Source organism: Ambystoma mexicanum, chromosome 13, assembly GCF_040938575.1.
Source record: "Ambystoma mexicanum isolate Mex_15411 chromosome 13, UKY_AmexF1_1, whole genome shotgun sequence".
Lineage (NCBI taxonomy): Eukaryota > Metazoa > Chordata > Amphibia > Caudata > Ambystomatidae > Ambystoma > Ambystoma mexicanum.
Window position 1 is genome coordinate 70,470,815 of NC_090938.1, and position 14,914 is coordinate 70,485,728.

Sequence of the window (14,914 nt, forward strand, 5' to 3'; positions counted from 1 at the left end):
TCTCATTTTTAATAGTGCTAGCTAGCCAGGTTGTGGCATGTTTAAGCAGTGTACATAACAGGTCTTACTATATCTCATCTCATTTTAGATAGCGCTAGCTAGACAGGTTGTGGCATGTTTAAGCAGCGTGCATACCAGGTCTTAGAATTTCTCATCTCATATTAGATAGCGCTAGCTAGTCAGGTGTGGCATGTTTAAGTAGCGTGCGTAAAAGGTATTACTATTTCTCATCTCATTTTAGATAGCGCTAGCTAGCCAGGTGTGGCATGTTTAAGCAGCGTGCGGAACAGTTCTTACTATTTCTCATCTCATTTTAGATAGCGCTAGCTAGCCAGGTGTGCCATGTTTAAGCAGCGTGCATAACAGGTCTTACTATTTCTCATCTAATTTTATATAGCTCTAGCTAGCCAGGTGTGGCATGTTTAAGCAGCGTGCGTAACAGGTCTTACTATTTCTCATCTCATTTTAGATAGCGCTAGCTAGCCCAGATGTGGCATTTTTAAGCAGCGTGCGTAAAAGGTATTACTATTTCTCATCTCATTTTAGATAGCGCTAGCTAGCCAGGTGTGGCATGTTTAAGCAGCGTGCGGAACAGTTCTTACTATTTCTCATCTCATTTTAGATAGTGCTAGCTAGCCAGGTGTAGCATGTTTAAGCAGCGTGTGGAACAGGTCTTACTATTTCTTATCTCATTTTAGATAGCGCTAGCTAGCCAGGTGTGGCATGTTTAAGCAGCGTGCAGAACAGGACTTACTATTTTTCATCTCATTTTAGATAGCGCTAGCTAGCCAGGTGTGGCATATTTAAGCAGCATGTGTAGCAGGTCTTACTTATTCTCATCTCATTTTAGATAATGCTAGCTAGCCAAGGGTGGCATGATTAACCAGCATGCATAACAGGTCTTACTATTTCTCATCTCATTTTATATAGCGCTAGCTAGTCAGGTGTGGAATGTTTAAGCAGCATACATAACACGTCCTACTATATCTCATCTCATTTTAGATAGCGCTAGCTAGCCAGGTTGTGGCATGTTCAAGCAGCGTGCATACCAGGTCTTAGTATTTCTCATCTCATATTAGATAGCGCTAGCTAGTCGGGTGTGGCGTGTTTAAGCAGCGTGCGTAAAAGGTATTACTATTTCTCATCTCATTTTAGATAGCGCTAGCTAGCCAGGTGTGGCATGTTTAAGCAGCATGCGGAACAGTTCTTACTATTTCTCATCTCATTTTAGAAAGCGCTAGCTAGCCAGGTATGGCATGTTTAAACAGGTCTTACTATTTCTTATCTCATTTTAGAAAGAGCTAGCTAGCCAGGTGTGGCATGTTTCTGCAGCGTGCGGAACAGGACTTACTATTTTTCATCTCATTTTAGATAACGCTAGCTAGCCAGGTGTGGCATGCTTAAGCAGTGTGCGTAACATGTCTTACTTATTCTCATCTCATTTTAGATAACGATAACGCTAGCTAGCCAGGGGTGGCATGATTAACTAGCGTGCATAACAGGTCTTACTATTTCTCATCTCATTTTAGATACCGCTAGCTAGCCAGGTGTGACATGTTTAAGGAGCGTGCGTAACAGGTCTTACTATTTTCATCTCATTTTAGATAGCGCTAGCTAGCCCAGATGTGGCATTTTTAAGCAGCGTGTGTAACAGGTTTTACTATTTCTGATCTCATTTGTTGTTGTCCTCCCTGCAGCTGTTTGACTAAAGGGAACCTTAGCTGTCGATTTATGATGTTTTTTCCCGCATGTCTACAATATAGAATTATCAATGGGTCTTTACAACTACGTGGATATATGCCACCCAGAGGTTCCGAGTGACATCTGAATGACGGCAAGAGCAAAGCTCGATTGGTGACTAAATTCACATGGAACACTCCAAACGCCTACTTACACCAGGCTATGCCTCAACACCTCTGACATCCGAATGCAGCAAAAACCTATGACAAATTCGGGCATGCTGAACACATTGCGAGTCTCTATCACTCAAGCCCTCTCCTGACACCTTCTCAGCACCCATCCACATGCCTGACGTCGTGACTTGCTTTCTACCGTAGCCTGGCTAGCCCAGCCAAGCCGTAACATGGTGAAATTCACGCACAAATTCTAATCCTACTTCATGGTCCCAACACTCTGGACTTCGCTCCACCAAGGGCGTTCCCACTACCAGCGCATTAAGACTATTATAATGGTAAAAGGCGCTATTTAAATGACAAGTACATTACAATATACTCCAGAGTTCAAAGCTAACCCCCTATAATTCGATGCTGTGCATGCACCCCCCACCCACACCCCTTTTACTTGCCCTGCACTGTGACCGTGTGCCAGCACTGCAATGCGTTGTGAAGAGAGACCCCCGTGAAGGAGAAGCGTGCCTGGTGTCGGGCCACCACCCCCTGCAGGTCTAAGGAAACCAGGTGCAGGTTGAGTAAATACTGTCTTCCCATGCATTATGTCATCGCAGTAGATAATGAATTCCATAATCCCCTGCTGTGACATCACAGCAGGAGGATCGGATATCCGGAAAAGGGAACAGGTCCTTAAGGAGGCCATATGCACCACAGTGAAATACACCCATGTAGGCACGGTAAGGGGGTACTCTTGAAGATGCAAGTTTTGAGCCTAGGGTACATATATCAAAGGACCCCTTACAGGAAGGAAAGCAAAACATGTTACCTAACATATAGGCAGATCAAAAGTTCATGGATATGAATGAAACAGATTTTAAAATCATACCTAGCCTCCCCCCCAACCAACATCCCTGCGGGTTCGGGAACCGGAAGCACCTCAAGACCTTCCTCTTTGCTTCTGCCTTCGCTCCCCCTCTCCCCTGCTGGTCTGTTCTCTCTTGGCACCGTGCACCTGGCCACCCTTTGTCCTCCGGGCCAAGGTACCTGCTCACGCTGCCACCCTCCCGCACTGCCTCACGGGGGTTTGTATATATACTAATACAGCCACCCCCTTTTTCTTCCTGCACTTATCAGACCTACCCAGTCTGCTGCCTTAAACCCAGCACTTGCCACTTGCTGGCTGTTTGTTGTTTTTATTATTTATTTATTTGTTTATTTATTATTATTTATCTGTTTCTCCTTTGCTCTGCACTTTCCACTTCTCCCCCCTGCCATGCACTTTTCCCCTCCCCCTCTCCCATGCACTTGCGCGCTCTCAATGTCACTGGGCCTAGTAAGATTGTTGTTTTGTTCTCCCCTGTTCCCCTCCCTTGCCTTGTCGCGCTCTGAAACACTTGTGTACTAGTGCAATAGAAAAAAAATATCAATATTAATACCTATGTGATGAAATTGGGGGCGGGGTCAAATGAGCAGCCATATTGTCTGATTTCGGGTTGTTACTATTGAAAAGTTAAAGACTGCCCTGCCCGACTGGATACTCTTTACTGATTATTGAGTTAAACAAGTGAAATAAGGAATTGAGAAATTGCAATGAACTCCATGAAGAATCTGTACATGAAAATTCAATTCACTTTATCAGAAAAATTGAGAAAGTGAAGCTCAAGCAATCCCCATATCTTTTGAAATTGTTAAATTCATCAATGTCGATTGTTTTATTACTTTCAATGGATGAAACTGGGAACTCTTGCCAGTTATGAAGGATAAAAGTAACACATTAAAGCTGCTCAGTTTTAAAGTTCCCCTGGAAAATTGTCTGATGGGTCCAATATGATTCTGAACAATGAGCATTGCATAGGATCCGTATTTGAGACTATGCATGGAATTTATGAGGTGCAAACATAGTTGGGAAGCATAGGTAGGCACCCAGGGGCTGGCATCTAGGGTGCCAGTGTAACAGAGGTAACTGGGGTGGTTTGGGTCAGCACACAAGGCTCTAGAGTGAGGGGATCAGAACTAGTGTTGTGTGGAGTGACCAGCGAGAAGTAATGCTATCATACGGGGTGGAAGAAGCGCTTTGGATCTTCCAGAAATAATTCCCTGCGGCGCTACCCAAAGCAGCCATCTGCCATACCTGTGAGAAAGTCGCGCACTTGCTGTATGAACTGACGTGTGCGTCTCATGTCTCCTTCCATCTGAGTCCGGGCGCCAGTGGCGCGCTCCGTCAGCTGCTGCGCGCTGTTCTGAATCTGGTTCGCAGACTGCTCCGCTGATCGGATCTGCCAATAGTAATTAATTCAATTTAAACAAAACGGTGCATACATATTTAGTATCCTTGCAAATTAACAATAGTTTCAGATGCAATTATTTTCCATCATAATAATTGGAGTCCACAAAACCCAGTGTATGTCGCTCTCTTCCTGAAAGGTTTAAGTACAATGGGGAATAGCCAGCATTGCTTGCCGAGGCTAAGATGAAAGGGGATAACTTTGGATAGACAAACTCACTCTCACTCCTTTTTCCAGGCACTTTCAGATTTCTGATAGTTTTAGATTATCATCTTAATATTGTTTCAATCTAAAAACAACAGTTTGTGTTCCCTCCTACAGGGGCTCCTGTAGCCCCTCCCATAGCATGTTCTGGTACCTCAAAAAGATTGAGTATTTCCAACACCAAAGCTGGTTAGAATTGTGCTTAAAAAAAATGATACATTTGCTTGCCTGACAGTGCCTAGATGTACAGGTCTGAGAGAAGCAATCTACAATAAATTGCTGTCAACTATTTATTGTACATTCAAACTAAACACCATCAATGTTCTGGTGGGTTTAGAAAAATACATGGAAAAACGTTTAAACCAAAAATACGAGAGTAGACTTGGCGTTTCAGTTAACAAACCACGCATGCCTCCGAGCCACACCCTAGCCATTTCTAGAAGCTCACCGCCTGTTCCGAGCCACTGAGAAATGCATTTTGGGTATGCAAATGAGCTGAAATCATGCCATTAAAAAAGGTGTTCATGCTGATTGCAATCTGGATTAGCGGCGGAACCCTCCGTAAAATTATTAAAATTGATTTTCTTAGGTTTCCAACATAAAGTTATCCACTTTCGCCATCCTTTCAATAGTCTTTTTCCTATTTGTTTGTATTTCCATAGCTCAAAGACCCACTGTGCTTTTTTTAAGATGCCATCAACTAATGAGCACCCTACCAATGTCAAACGAACTACTGAATCAAATCAAGGCACCGGTTCACAGCAGAAGAAACACAATGCAGGGATGCCTGCCAGGGAGGCAGAGTACATGCACACCCTCGCCAGCACCACTGCACGGGCATCCGCACCAGCCCCAACATGGTCCTAGACCAATGGCAAAGATGGCACTCGTCAACAGAGGGCGAGGGAGAGAGAGCAGTCAAAGAGTGAGAGAAAGAGTTCCCAGAGTAGACACCAAATTGGCATATGATGCAAAGTTTACAGCCTATGTTGCTGTAATACACACACACACACACACACACACACAGAAAGAGAGTTCTTGACAATTCTGCTTCTGCCACTGGCACTTTCCTTCTTTTCTAGGAATCCATTTAAGGGCATTCAATCTGTGCATGATACTTCCTTTCCCACTCTAAAGGATGGTAGCACAATAATGCCCTCATCTCACCCTTCTATAATAGTTTATTTCAAACTCACAAGAACAGATGGCAATCCAGCACCTCAGTGCCACCTTGCAAATTGTGTATGCCCCCTCAGGCAAAGATTCCATGTTCTATCCTGACAGCCTCCTCTGCCTGTGTCACCTGGACCCCTCAAGGAATCCCCCTGTCTCCCCATCTCTCACAGTGCCCTCCAGCCAGTACTTCCAGCTGATTGCAAGAATACTCATCCAGTTCTCTATGCAACTTCATCTCGTCCCTAAAATAGTTGAAATAATCGCTGTCTGCACACATACCATTTCTGTAGTTTTCTGAAGCTGGGCGTTGAGGGCCTGGAGCTCCCCGGCTGTTTTCTTGCCCACTGTGACTGCGCTTCTCGACAGTGGAATCACCCCCCTGCAGTCGGAGCCTGGTGCACACCCAGCAGCACTGTCCAGCGGGCACACACTCCCTCCACACTCTTCCGGCGTGCAGGGCGTGGCACGTGCTCCACCGCAGACCTAGCGAGGTCAAAGTGAAAAAATAAGAGCAGCTCTTCGAAAGTGAAAGACAGATTCAATGCAAACCATATACAACCTACGAGAGGTCCTACAATCTGCACCTCGCCAGATGCTTTGGACTATGACTCCCATGATCCCTCATCCTTGACTAAGCTGGCCAGGACTTATGGAAGCTGTAGTCTAAAATATCTGCAGAGCCAAAGGTCAGAGACCCCTAACACACATGATCTCATACAGAATAGGCTAGTCAGCATATGATATGATATATGGTATGATATATGATATGATATGATAGTTTATTTATATAGCAACTACAAAGCGCTTCAAAGCAAGGGAGGGAACAAGGGAAAATACAATGACATTCTTACAGGCCATGAACAGTAAGGATGTGAAATTAACTAACGTACTCGTCCTGAGGACATTTCAGATAGTGCAAGAGCTAAGACATAGATAAGGAAGCGAGGGGGAGAGTGGGAGGGAAATGGAAACAGACAGGCGACTACCGTACTAGGCCTGACGACATTTCTAGTAAAGCCAGAGAAAAACAAAAGGTGAGGGAGAGGGGTGCAGAAAGGGAGGGAGGGAACAAAACAAGCAACTATCATACTAGGCCTGACGACATTAACAAGAGCTAAGGCATAGATAAGGAAGCGAGGGGTAGAGTGGGAGGGAAATGGAAACAGACAGGCGACTACCGTACTAGGCCTGACGACATTTCTAGTAAAGCGGGAGAAAAACAAAAGGTGAGGGAGAGGGGTGCAGAAAGGGAGGGAGGGTACAAAACAAGCAACTATCATACTAGGCCTGGCGACATTAACAAGAGCTAAGGCATAGATAAGGAAGGGAGGGGGAGAGTGGGAAGGAAATGGAAACAGACAGGCTACTTCCATATGCTTGAATCACGAGGCCAAAAGGTTAAGTGCTTTCCTCGCTGATGGATTTATAGAATGGCTGTTTCATGTAAAGAAAGGGCTTAGACAACTAGATAGCTCAGCAGGATAATCACTTGCCTCGGTGTGCATCCTGCATTGACAAGTGCAAATCCAGGCAAAGACAATTCATCCCTTAATCTTCCTCAGGGTAATAAACAGAGTAATATGAAATGTGATACAAAATAACATCTATTTGTACAGTGCTTAGAGGCAGCTGAATACACCTTGAACCACTGCATACAATATATTATTATTTGTATTACTAGGAATTATTCTCAGGTAGTCAGTGATTCATTGAAGCTTTGCAATGACTGCTATCCACCTTGATTCTATTTAATGTGCTGCTGCATTATCGGTGCAAGGGACAGAGGGGAGGGGCCAAAAACAAATAGATGGGAGTGGGCGGGGCTAAACCTCAGTATGGAAAAGTGGGGAGGGATTTATCCGCCTACAAGGATGAGGGCCAGGCTCACTGACGACCAACCGGCAAACACCAATATTTCAGAAAAAGTTGCTCTGTCACCAGCAGATCTTTCTGAAAGGAAGAAATTAAACTCAAAATATGAAAATTCTAGATGGGGGATTTACCTTGGCTTTGAGTCATGATAAAGAGCAGAGCACCATTGATTATTCATTTAATATTTGATCTTTGGAAAATGTTAATTATATTTATTTTACGGGAGCAATATTATTTAATAGATAAAAAAGAAATCTTTTTAGGGGGCAGCTGGCCACGATTACTAATCATTTCTGAGACATGTGTCTACTAAGGTGCATGGGTAATTCTTAGTCTGGTCTTTCACATGTATAATTCTGAGGCTGACATAATGATCATGGATTCTTTAGATTCAGGTGGAAAAATGCATTATCACCCATCCTTGCCCAATTATAAACTCAGTGTTGCTGTGGACAAAACTCTACGGTCATCTGTGAAATCAGTTTGCACTTTTGCATTTGGAATAGAGCCCAAAGCACGGTTTAACACAGAGAATAATAATCTATTCAGCAATACATGTGCCCGGGCTGGTATGTATTGTTGGCATGCCATCATTAATGTTTTGACAGTAGTAATTCTGGCATACATTGGGGCTGAACACCATGAAAGTGTATTTTACAGTGGCAGTGCTGACATATGTTGTAGGGATAGTAATGACAAAGGTGTGTTTTACAGTGGCAGTGCTGACATATGTTGTAGGGATAGTAATGACAAAGGTGTGTTTTACAGTGGCAGTGCTGACATATGCTGTAGGGATAGTAATGACAAAAGTGTGTTTTACAGTGGCAGAGATGGCATATCTTGTAGGGATAGGCAAAGTAAAAAGGTGGCAATGCTGATATATATCATAGGCACAGAAAGCATCATGTACATGTGTTTTATAGTGGTGGTGCTGGCTTATAGTGTGGGCTAGAAGCGTATTTTCGCAGTGTCAATGCTGGTATTGTTGTGGGCACAGGCAGGTGCTGTTGTGATCTAGCATATACTAGATTTAGTTGTTGTCATTACCCTGCAGAACCAGCTTTGCATAGCGTGGATTTTGCACCCTATTTGGTGACAAAAATGTTATTTAAAATGCATCATATAAACCTCATTATGCTTAAAATGTTCTCGGAGGAAATCCCCCAAGGTTGGTTTGAGCTTACTCATTATTTGGGGGAAATTATGACTACCATCCACTAAAAAAGAATCATCCGATGACATTGTTTATTACACATTTTTCACAAATTCCAAAGAGTTTGGCGGGTGTATGATTAAATAAGTTAAGCTATAGACCAAGACAGTGGAAACGATGTTGGTATTGAGAATTTGGAGGCAAAGGAGTTGCTCGAGATCTCATCCGCGCGGGCATATACATGGACAGCATTTAGAACGCTGAGGAAAACATAGCTACGTCAAGCAAACCTCTTGGTCAATATCTCTTGGCTCCCCCAGGAAGACCATTGGTGTGAGGTTGCAACGGCCTTACCCGGTTGATGGTCGGGGTCAGGTCTGGGAAGGACATCTCCTCCTGCAGTGCCTTTAGCCTGGAGCGGTCCCCTTTGACCTCGCTCTCTAGCTTCTCAATGCTGCCACGGCTCTCCTGAGACTTAGCGATCATCCTGGAGGTCTCGGACACACGGTTCACGGCATCCGTTGAGGTTCGGTATGCGGTGGTGATCATTTTACAGTCTCCTATTGGGTGGAAAGGAAAGGCATATGGCATGACCGAACTGGTGCATCTCACTGTGTTCAACAATCATTGAGTGTGAAGAGAATTGAAAGAGATGACTTGAAGGCAGAGTAGCAAAAAGATATCAGTTTATCACAAGGACACAGAAAGGAGCATTGTGCTATTTTTCTCTGTTGCAAAATGGATGCAGCCAGAGGGGGTGTCAATGGGCATTCAAAGCAAACAATAATGGAGCATGATCGGCCATGATATTGCATCATGGCGCATCATGGTGCATCGTGGCGCATCATGGTGTATCATGGTGAATCATGGTGCATCACAGAGAATCACGGTGCATCATGGCGCATCATGGTGCATAATGATGCATCATGGTGCATCATGGTGCATCATGGTGCATAATGATGCATCATGGTGCATCATGGTGCATCATGGAGCGTCATGGAGCAGCATGGCGCTTCATGGAGAATCATGGCGCGTCATGGACTGTCATGGAGCATCATGCAGCATCATGGAGCATCATGAAGCACCATGGAGCATCATGGTTCATTATGGAGCATCATGGAGCATCATGGAGCATCATGCCGCATCATGGCGCATCATGGAGCATCAAGACGCATCATGGCGCATCATGGAGCATCATGGAGCAACATGGCGCATCATGGAGAATCATGGCACGTCATGGACTGTCATGGAGCATCATGAAGCATCATGGAGCATCATGAAGCATCATGGAGCATCATGAAGCATCATGGAGCATCATGGTTCATTATGGAGCATCATGGAGCATCATGGAGCATCATGGCGCATCATGGAGCATCATGGCGCATCATGGAGCATCAAGACGCATCATGGCGCATCATGGAGCATCATGGAGCAACATGGCGCATCATGGAGCATCATGGCAAATCATGGAACATCCTGGAGAGTCATGGAGCATCAGGGAGCATCATGGCGCGTCATGGCGCATCATGGCGCATCATGGCGCATCATGGCGAATCATGGAGCGTCATGGAGCAGCATGGCGCTTCATGGAGAATCATGGCGCGTCATGGACTGTCATTGAGCATCATGCAGCATCATGGAGCATCATGAAGCATCATGGAGCATCATGGTTCATTATGGAGCATCATGGAGCATCATGGAGCATCATGGCACGTCATGGCGCATCATGGAGCATCATGGCGCATCATGGCGAATCATGGTGCATCATAGAGCATCATGGTGCATCATGGAGCGTCGTGGGGTGTCATGGAGCATCATGGCGCATCATGAAGCATCATGGAGCATCATGGCGCATCATGGAGCATCATGATGCATTATGGCGCATCATGGCGCATCATGGTGCATTATGGCGCATCATGGAGCATGCTGAAATGCACTCTGAGGAGAAAAGGACTTGATAGTTATGAATTGCCTCTTTCAGAGCCCGGCCTATAGGAGGTTTCCATGACAGTCTGAGATCACTTTCTGCAAAACAATTGTATATTTTTCGCTATTCGCTTTGCACGATCCCATGTGGAAGTTCCCTTCCAGGTGTTCTGTGCCTGGGGGGACATTCGAATGCTTCTGTGGATGGACTTTATGAGTTTGGCAGTAAATCTACTGATTTATCACCAAAATCATGTACTCTTACCTCGCCCTGTGAGTCATGGCTTTGCAAAGTAAGTGTGTTCCACCTTTTTGAGTCAGTAAGGCTTTTTGACGCGTTTACCATGAGCGGTATTTCTGCTCTGTAGAGCTGCCGGTTTTTGGCACTGCAGTGGATGGTTTAGCTCCAACTTTTTGGCAGAGATAAATCATCCATTTTACCACCAAAACTCGTAGGATGTGATGCAGTAGTGTGACAGTAAAGTCGTGACAGCAAAATTACAGCCCCTTTACCACTCATTTCTTACCACTCTCCTGGATTCTTAGGGCCCGATTCATGCAATTGTTTGCACGGTTCAAAGTGACTTTGCACTGCCGACACAAACCCTGATTCATGCAAGCGTGCAAGGTGTATTTTTGCAATGCAAAGTCATTTTGGAATGACTTGGTACCGACTTTGCACAGTTCCATGAACCAGGGCTTGTGTCGGCAGTGCAAAGTCACTTTTCAGCAGTGCAAAGTCACTTGGAACCGTGCAAACATTCCATGAATCGGACCGTTAATGAATTCCAAATTGTGGTATACACTAATTGCACCTGTCGCACAGCAGATTCTTTGCAAACCAGCAAGCAATGCAATTTGCTTGCAAGAGTAACTCCAAAGTGCTCCTGCAACGTTTTGCGTGTGCAAATGGGTGGGTGGCAACACACTCATTCTTAATCAAAATGGAGCAGCTCTTCAGATCTCCTAACCAGTTGATACAAGGTGGAACTCATGGAGAACGAAGGACGGGGAGAAATGGGGGGTTGTACCTGAAGGGCCGTCGCTGCTCGCGCTCTGGAACTGCATCTTTCGATTGAGGTACTCGGTCCCCACTAAGAGGAGGTCGCTATTGATCGTTTTCAGATCCGTCGATAGGGTCGACGAGTCCTCCAGGTGCGGCAATTCAGGATTGATTTTCTGAGCTGCATCTCTGATAAAAAACGAAAATTGAAGGCACGCTGAGGTAAGCACTAGCGCTATACAAAATTCCTGAGAATAGATTGACGATAAGGATGTCCAAAAGAAAGAGACAGTCTTCAAAGGTCTTTACGTTTCTTTGCAACATTCCCGCCCATGGGGTTTCCTGTACATATTCTACATCATCATCATCAAAAAACACAGATTATAAACTCAGAAAAGGCCCATTACACATAGTTATTATATTCGTTTCTTATAACGCACTTAATACCAAAGAGTTTTCTGAGCACGGACCTGGGATTTGAACATGTGTTGATTTGCATTGTCTTGTTTCCAAGACGAGAGCGTTGCCACTGAGCTATTGGGTGATATAAAGCTGGACGCATCGCTTCTCCTGAGTGAGGACACAACTAATTAGCAAGACCAAGGACCAAGACCAGTTCAATGCATTGGAACTACCCTGGTGATGTGCTGAGTTGGAGACTGCATCAGTGAGGTATGTCTTTTTTTTTGGGGGGGCGGGGGGTAATTGTTAGCCAACTCTGGAATTACCCCCCCCCTCCATCGAGTGAGATGCTGCTTTTAGACCAAACCTCACTCAAGAAGAGTACCATTATTGCTGTTATGCATCATAAAAGAGCTAGGACCACAATGTTTCTGCATTCTTGATTTGGTTGCCCCTCATCAGGGTCTTGGGCTTCACTGTTCCACGTTTCAACTCTGGTCATAGCAGGACAAGGTGTGTTACGGTTTCTTTAACTTTTGTTGCACAGGTGTACATGTCTGGAACTGACAGGCAACACCCCTTTCTAGTATTCCCTTTCAGTGTTATGCTGGTATGGACTACACTGATAAAAAAAAGAAGCATTGGGAATGCCAACAGTTTGGGCTTTTGGGACTTCAGTGCCTTTGCCAATGCTTGTTTTTAACAGGACTTCAGTGAAAGACACGCATAGTGCTTATAAATCGCGTGGCTGAAGGCAGACCTGGTAAGACATTTTTATTACACCAGTAGCAGGTTTGCAACTTCAGTTAAGTCATTAACCCTCAGAAGACTGCTTTGAATACATTCTGGCAGGCGCCTTGAATACAAAGCCCGATGGTAACGAGCTCAAAGAGTCACCATAGGAGGAGTTTAGACCGGGCAGAGGCAGGAATTGGTGGGAATGGCCGTAGGGATTAGCATGGCCATGGGCAGACAATGGGTGGGCACATAACCAAACACCTAGAGACTCTGTGTGTCATATGTCATTTCTCCCTGAGTTTTCTAGGCACGTTTCCTTCTAATGGGGAAATAAGCCTCCTGCTGAGTTGCCTTTGGTCTTTCTTGGGAGGCCATTACTGGATTTATATGAACTTTTGAAGAGCGGTTGATCTTGGAAAGAAGGGTTGGCTGTTTAGGATAATCTTAAAGGTACTTGTCTAGTTCAGGGTCATCCATGCACAAATAACACTAGCGGCTGGCAGTTAATGACCACCCAGGGAGGCATCATGGGCTGGTATGCTTAGGGTTATTATCTATGATCAATGTGCCGTTAGATGCAGGAACGGAAGTACAAGGAGTTTGTCTTTTGCCCAGGGTCACACAGTTTGGTCAAGCAGGGGTTAGAACTCGGATCTCTAAAGAACATATTGTAGGTCACAACATGTAAGTTTGCATTTGTCCCTTTGCCTCTCACTGGCCCACTGTATACTCACGATTGCCAAGGTCTCATCTCTGCTGTCAGTAGGCAGGGCCTATCCGTGCGTTCTCAGCATATTGGACTTTAAACATGCAGAAAGAAAGGGTGTTTAAAGGGCCTTCTCTTCTATGTGTGGCTTGAAATTTGCAAAAGGTGAACCCCCATACATACATATTTGGCTGCCAGCACTTCTTGTGGAGCCTGTTAAATGATATATGGACAGGTCGAGGAACTCGTCCTAGTAAGAAATTCGGAGGACTGCCTCACTTCTAAAGAAATCAGAGTGTTTTGCTGGATCTGGGAAGGGAGAGTAAATCACTACCTCTCTCTGGGAGCAGGTGTTCAAGGGGATTGCGCCTGCACGCACCTTTCTCTCGAGTTAAATGAAATCTCAAGCCATTTCAAGGCGCGTTCCCTTTAGGGGCGTTGGACAGCATTTCCGCTGGCTCGCGGTTTTATGGGGAGCGCTGTAATTCTTACCACAAAGGAGAGGATTACAGCCTGCCTTTAAAAAATGGCCACTCTGTGTATTGTCACTTAAGCAGTGTGCCGGTAAACGGCATGTATGTCATTGCAGCGAGGACCAAACAAAACAGGCGCACTGAGCTAAAAAGCACTGTGGGCTAATGCGCCTGCCATTCAAAGACGCCAAACCTATTGGCCCTCATTCCGAGTTAGGACTACACCATGGAGTAAATAGCTCCATGGTTGGCAACCATGGAGCTATTTACTCCATGGAATACCGGCATGGTGAATGGAGTAATTACCGGTCCATTCCAAGGTTGGATGGACCAGTAATTCCCCATTCACCATAGCCCTTCCCCATCCCCATTTCTGCCCCCATAGGGCTCAATGGGAATGGTGAAGGAGGTAATTACGGCACCGTAAACTACGGTGCCGTAATTTACTCCAAGGTCACTTTGCGGGTCCCGTAATTTACTCCTGCTAAAAGCAGGAGGTAAAGAGGGACGCGCAAAGGGAACTCGGAATACGGAGGTAAGGGATTACCGCCATCGGTGCCCTTACAGGCGCCGGTAATCCCTTACCTCCAACCTCGGAATGACCCCCATTGTCATTTGTTCTGAACAAATACAGAGCAGCGCCGTAGATTTGCCTCATTAAGGCACCAAAGAGCCATTTGTTTGCTCCTTCTTAGTAAATGGAAATATTGAGTAATGTGATTATTAATGCTGTTTATTTGTCCCCTACTACATCGACAATGAGCACGCATATTCTGAAAGGAAATTAGGCAAAGGGCTCTCTGTCTCGCAAGTCGGACACAAAGGCAAGTAATTGTATTCTGGCTGGCAAAACAACCGGTAATAAGATCACTTATTGTGCAGCTCGTGCTGTATATCAATACTGTGCACAAAGGGAGCCTGAGACCTCGCAGTTTTTTCCACACTCCGAATATCTTTTCATATGCTTGATCAAGAGACCTTTCTGGAGAATATGACAGGGCGTAAACACGCGGCAGAACATGCAGACCAGGGGCCTGAATTATGGAATATTGTGCAGAGATCCCGCAAAGCCCACGTGCCGAGAACAACACTGTGCGCGACTGTGCACAGATGTTTTTCTGCGCGT

At 45.2% G+C, this 14,914-nt stretch overlaps 1 protein-coding gene across 1 annotated transcript in view; it reads right to left on the minus strand.

Annotated features, from left to right (window-relative positions):
* The window catches only part of LAMB3 (laminin subunit beta 3), a 149,626-nt gene that overhangs the window by 24,510 nt on the left and 110,202 nt on the right, over positions 1–14,914 (minus strand). Inside the window, exons 15-18 of the mRNA XM_069633278.1 lie at positions 11,498–11,658; positions 8,895–9,100; positions 5,795–5,998; positions 3,982–4,126 (exon numbers count right to left, since the gene is read on the minus strand). Coding sequence (XP_069489379.1) covers positions 3,982–4,126; positions 5,795–5,998; positions 8,895–9,100; positions 11,498–11,658 — 716 coding nt within the window. The remainder of the gene's footprint in view (positions 1–3,981; positions 4,127–5,794; positions 5,999–8,894; positions 9,101–11,497; positions 11,659–14,914) is intronic.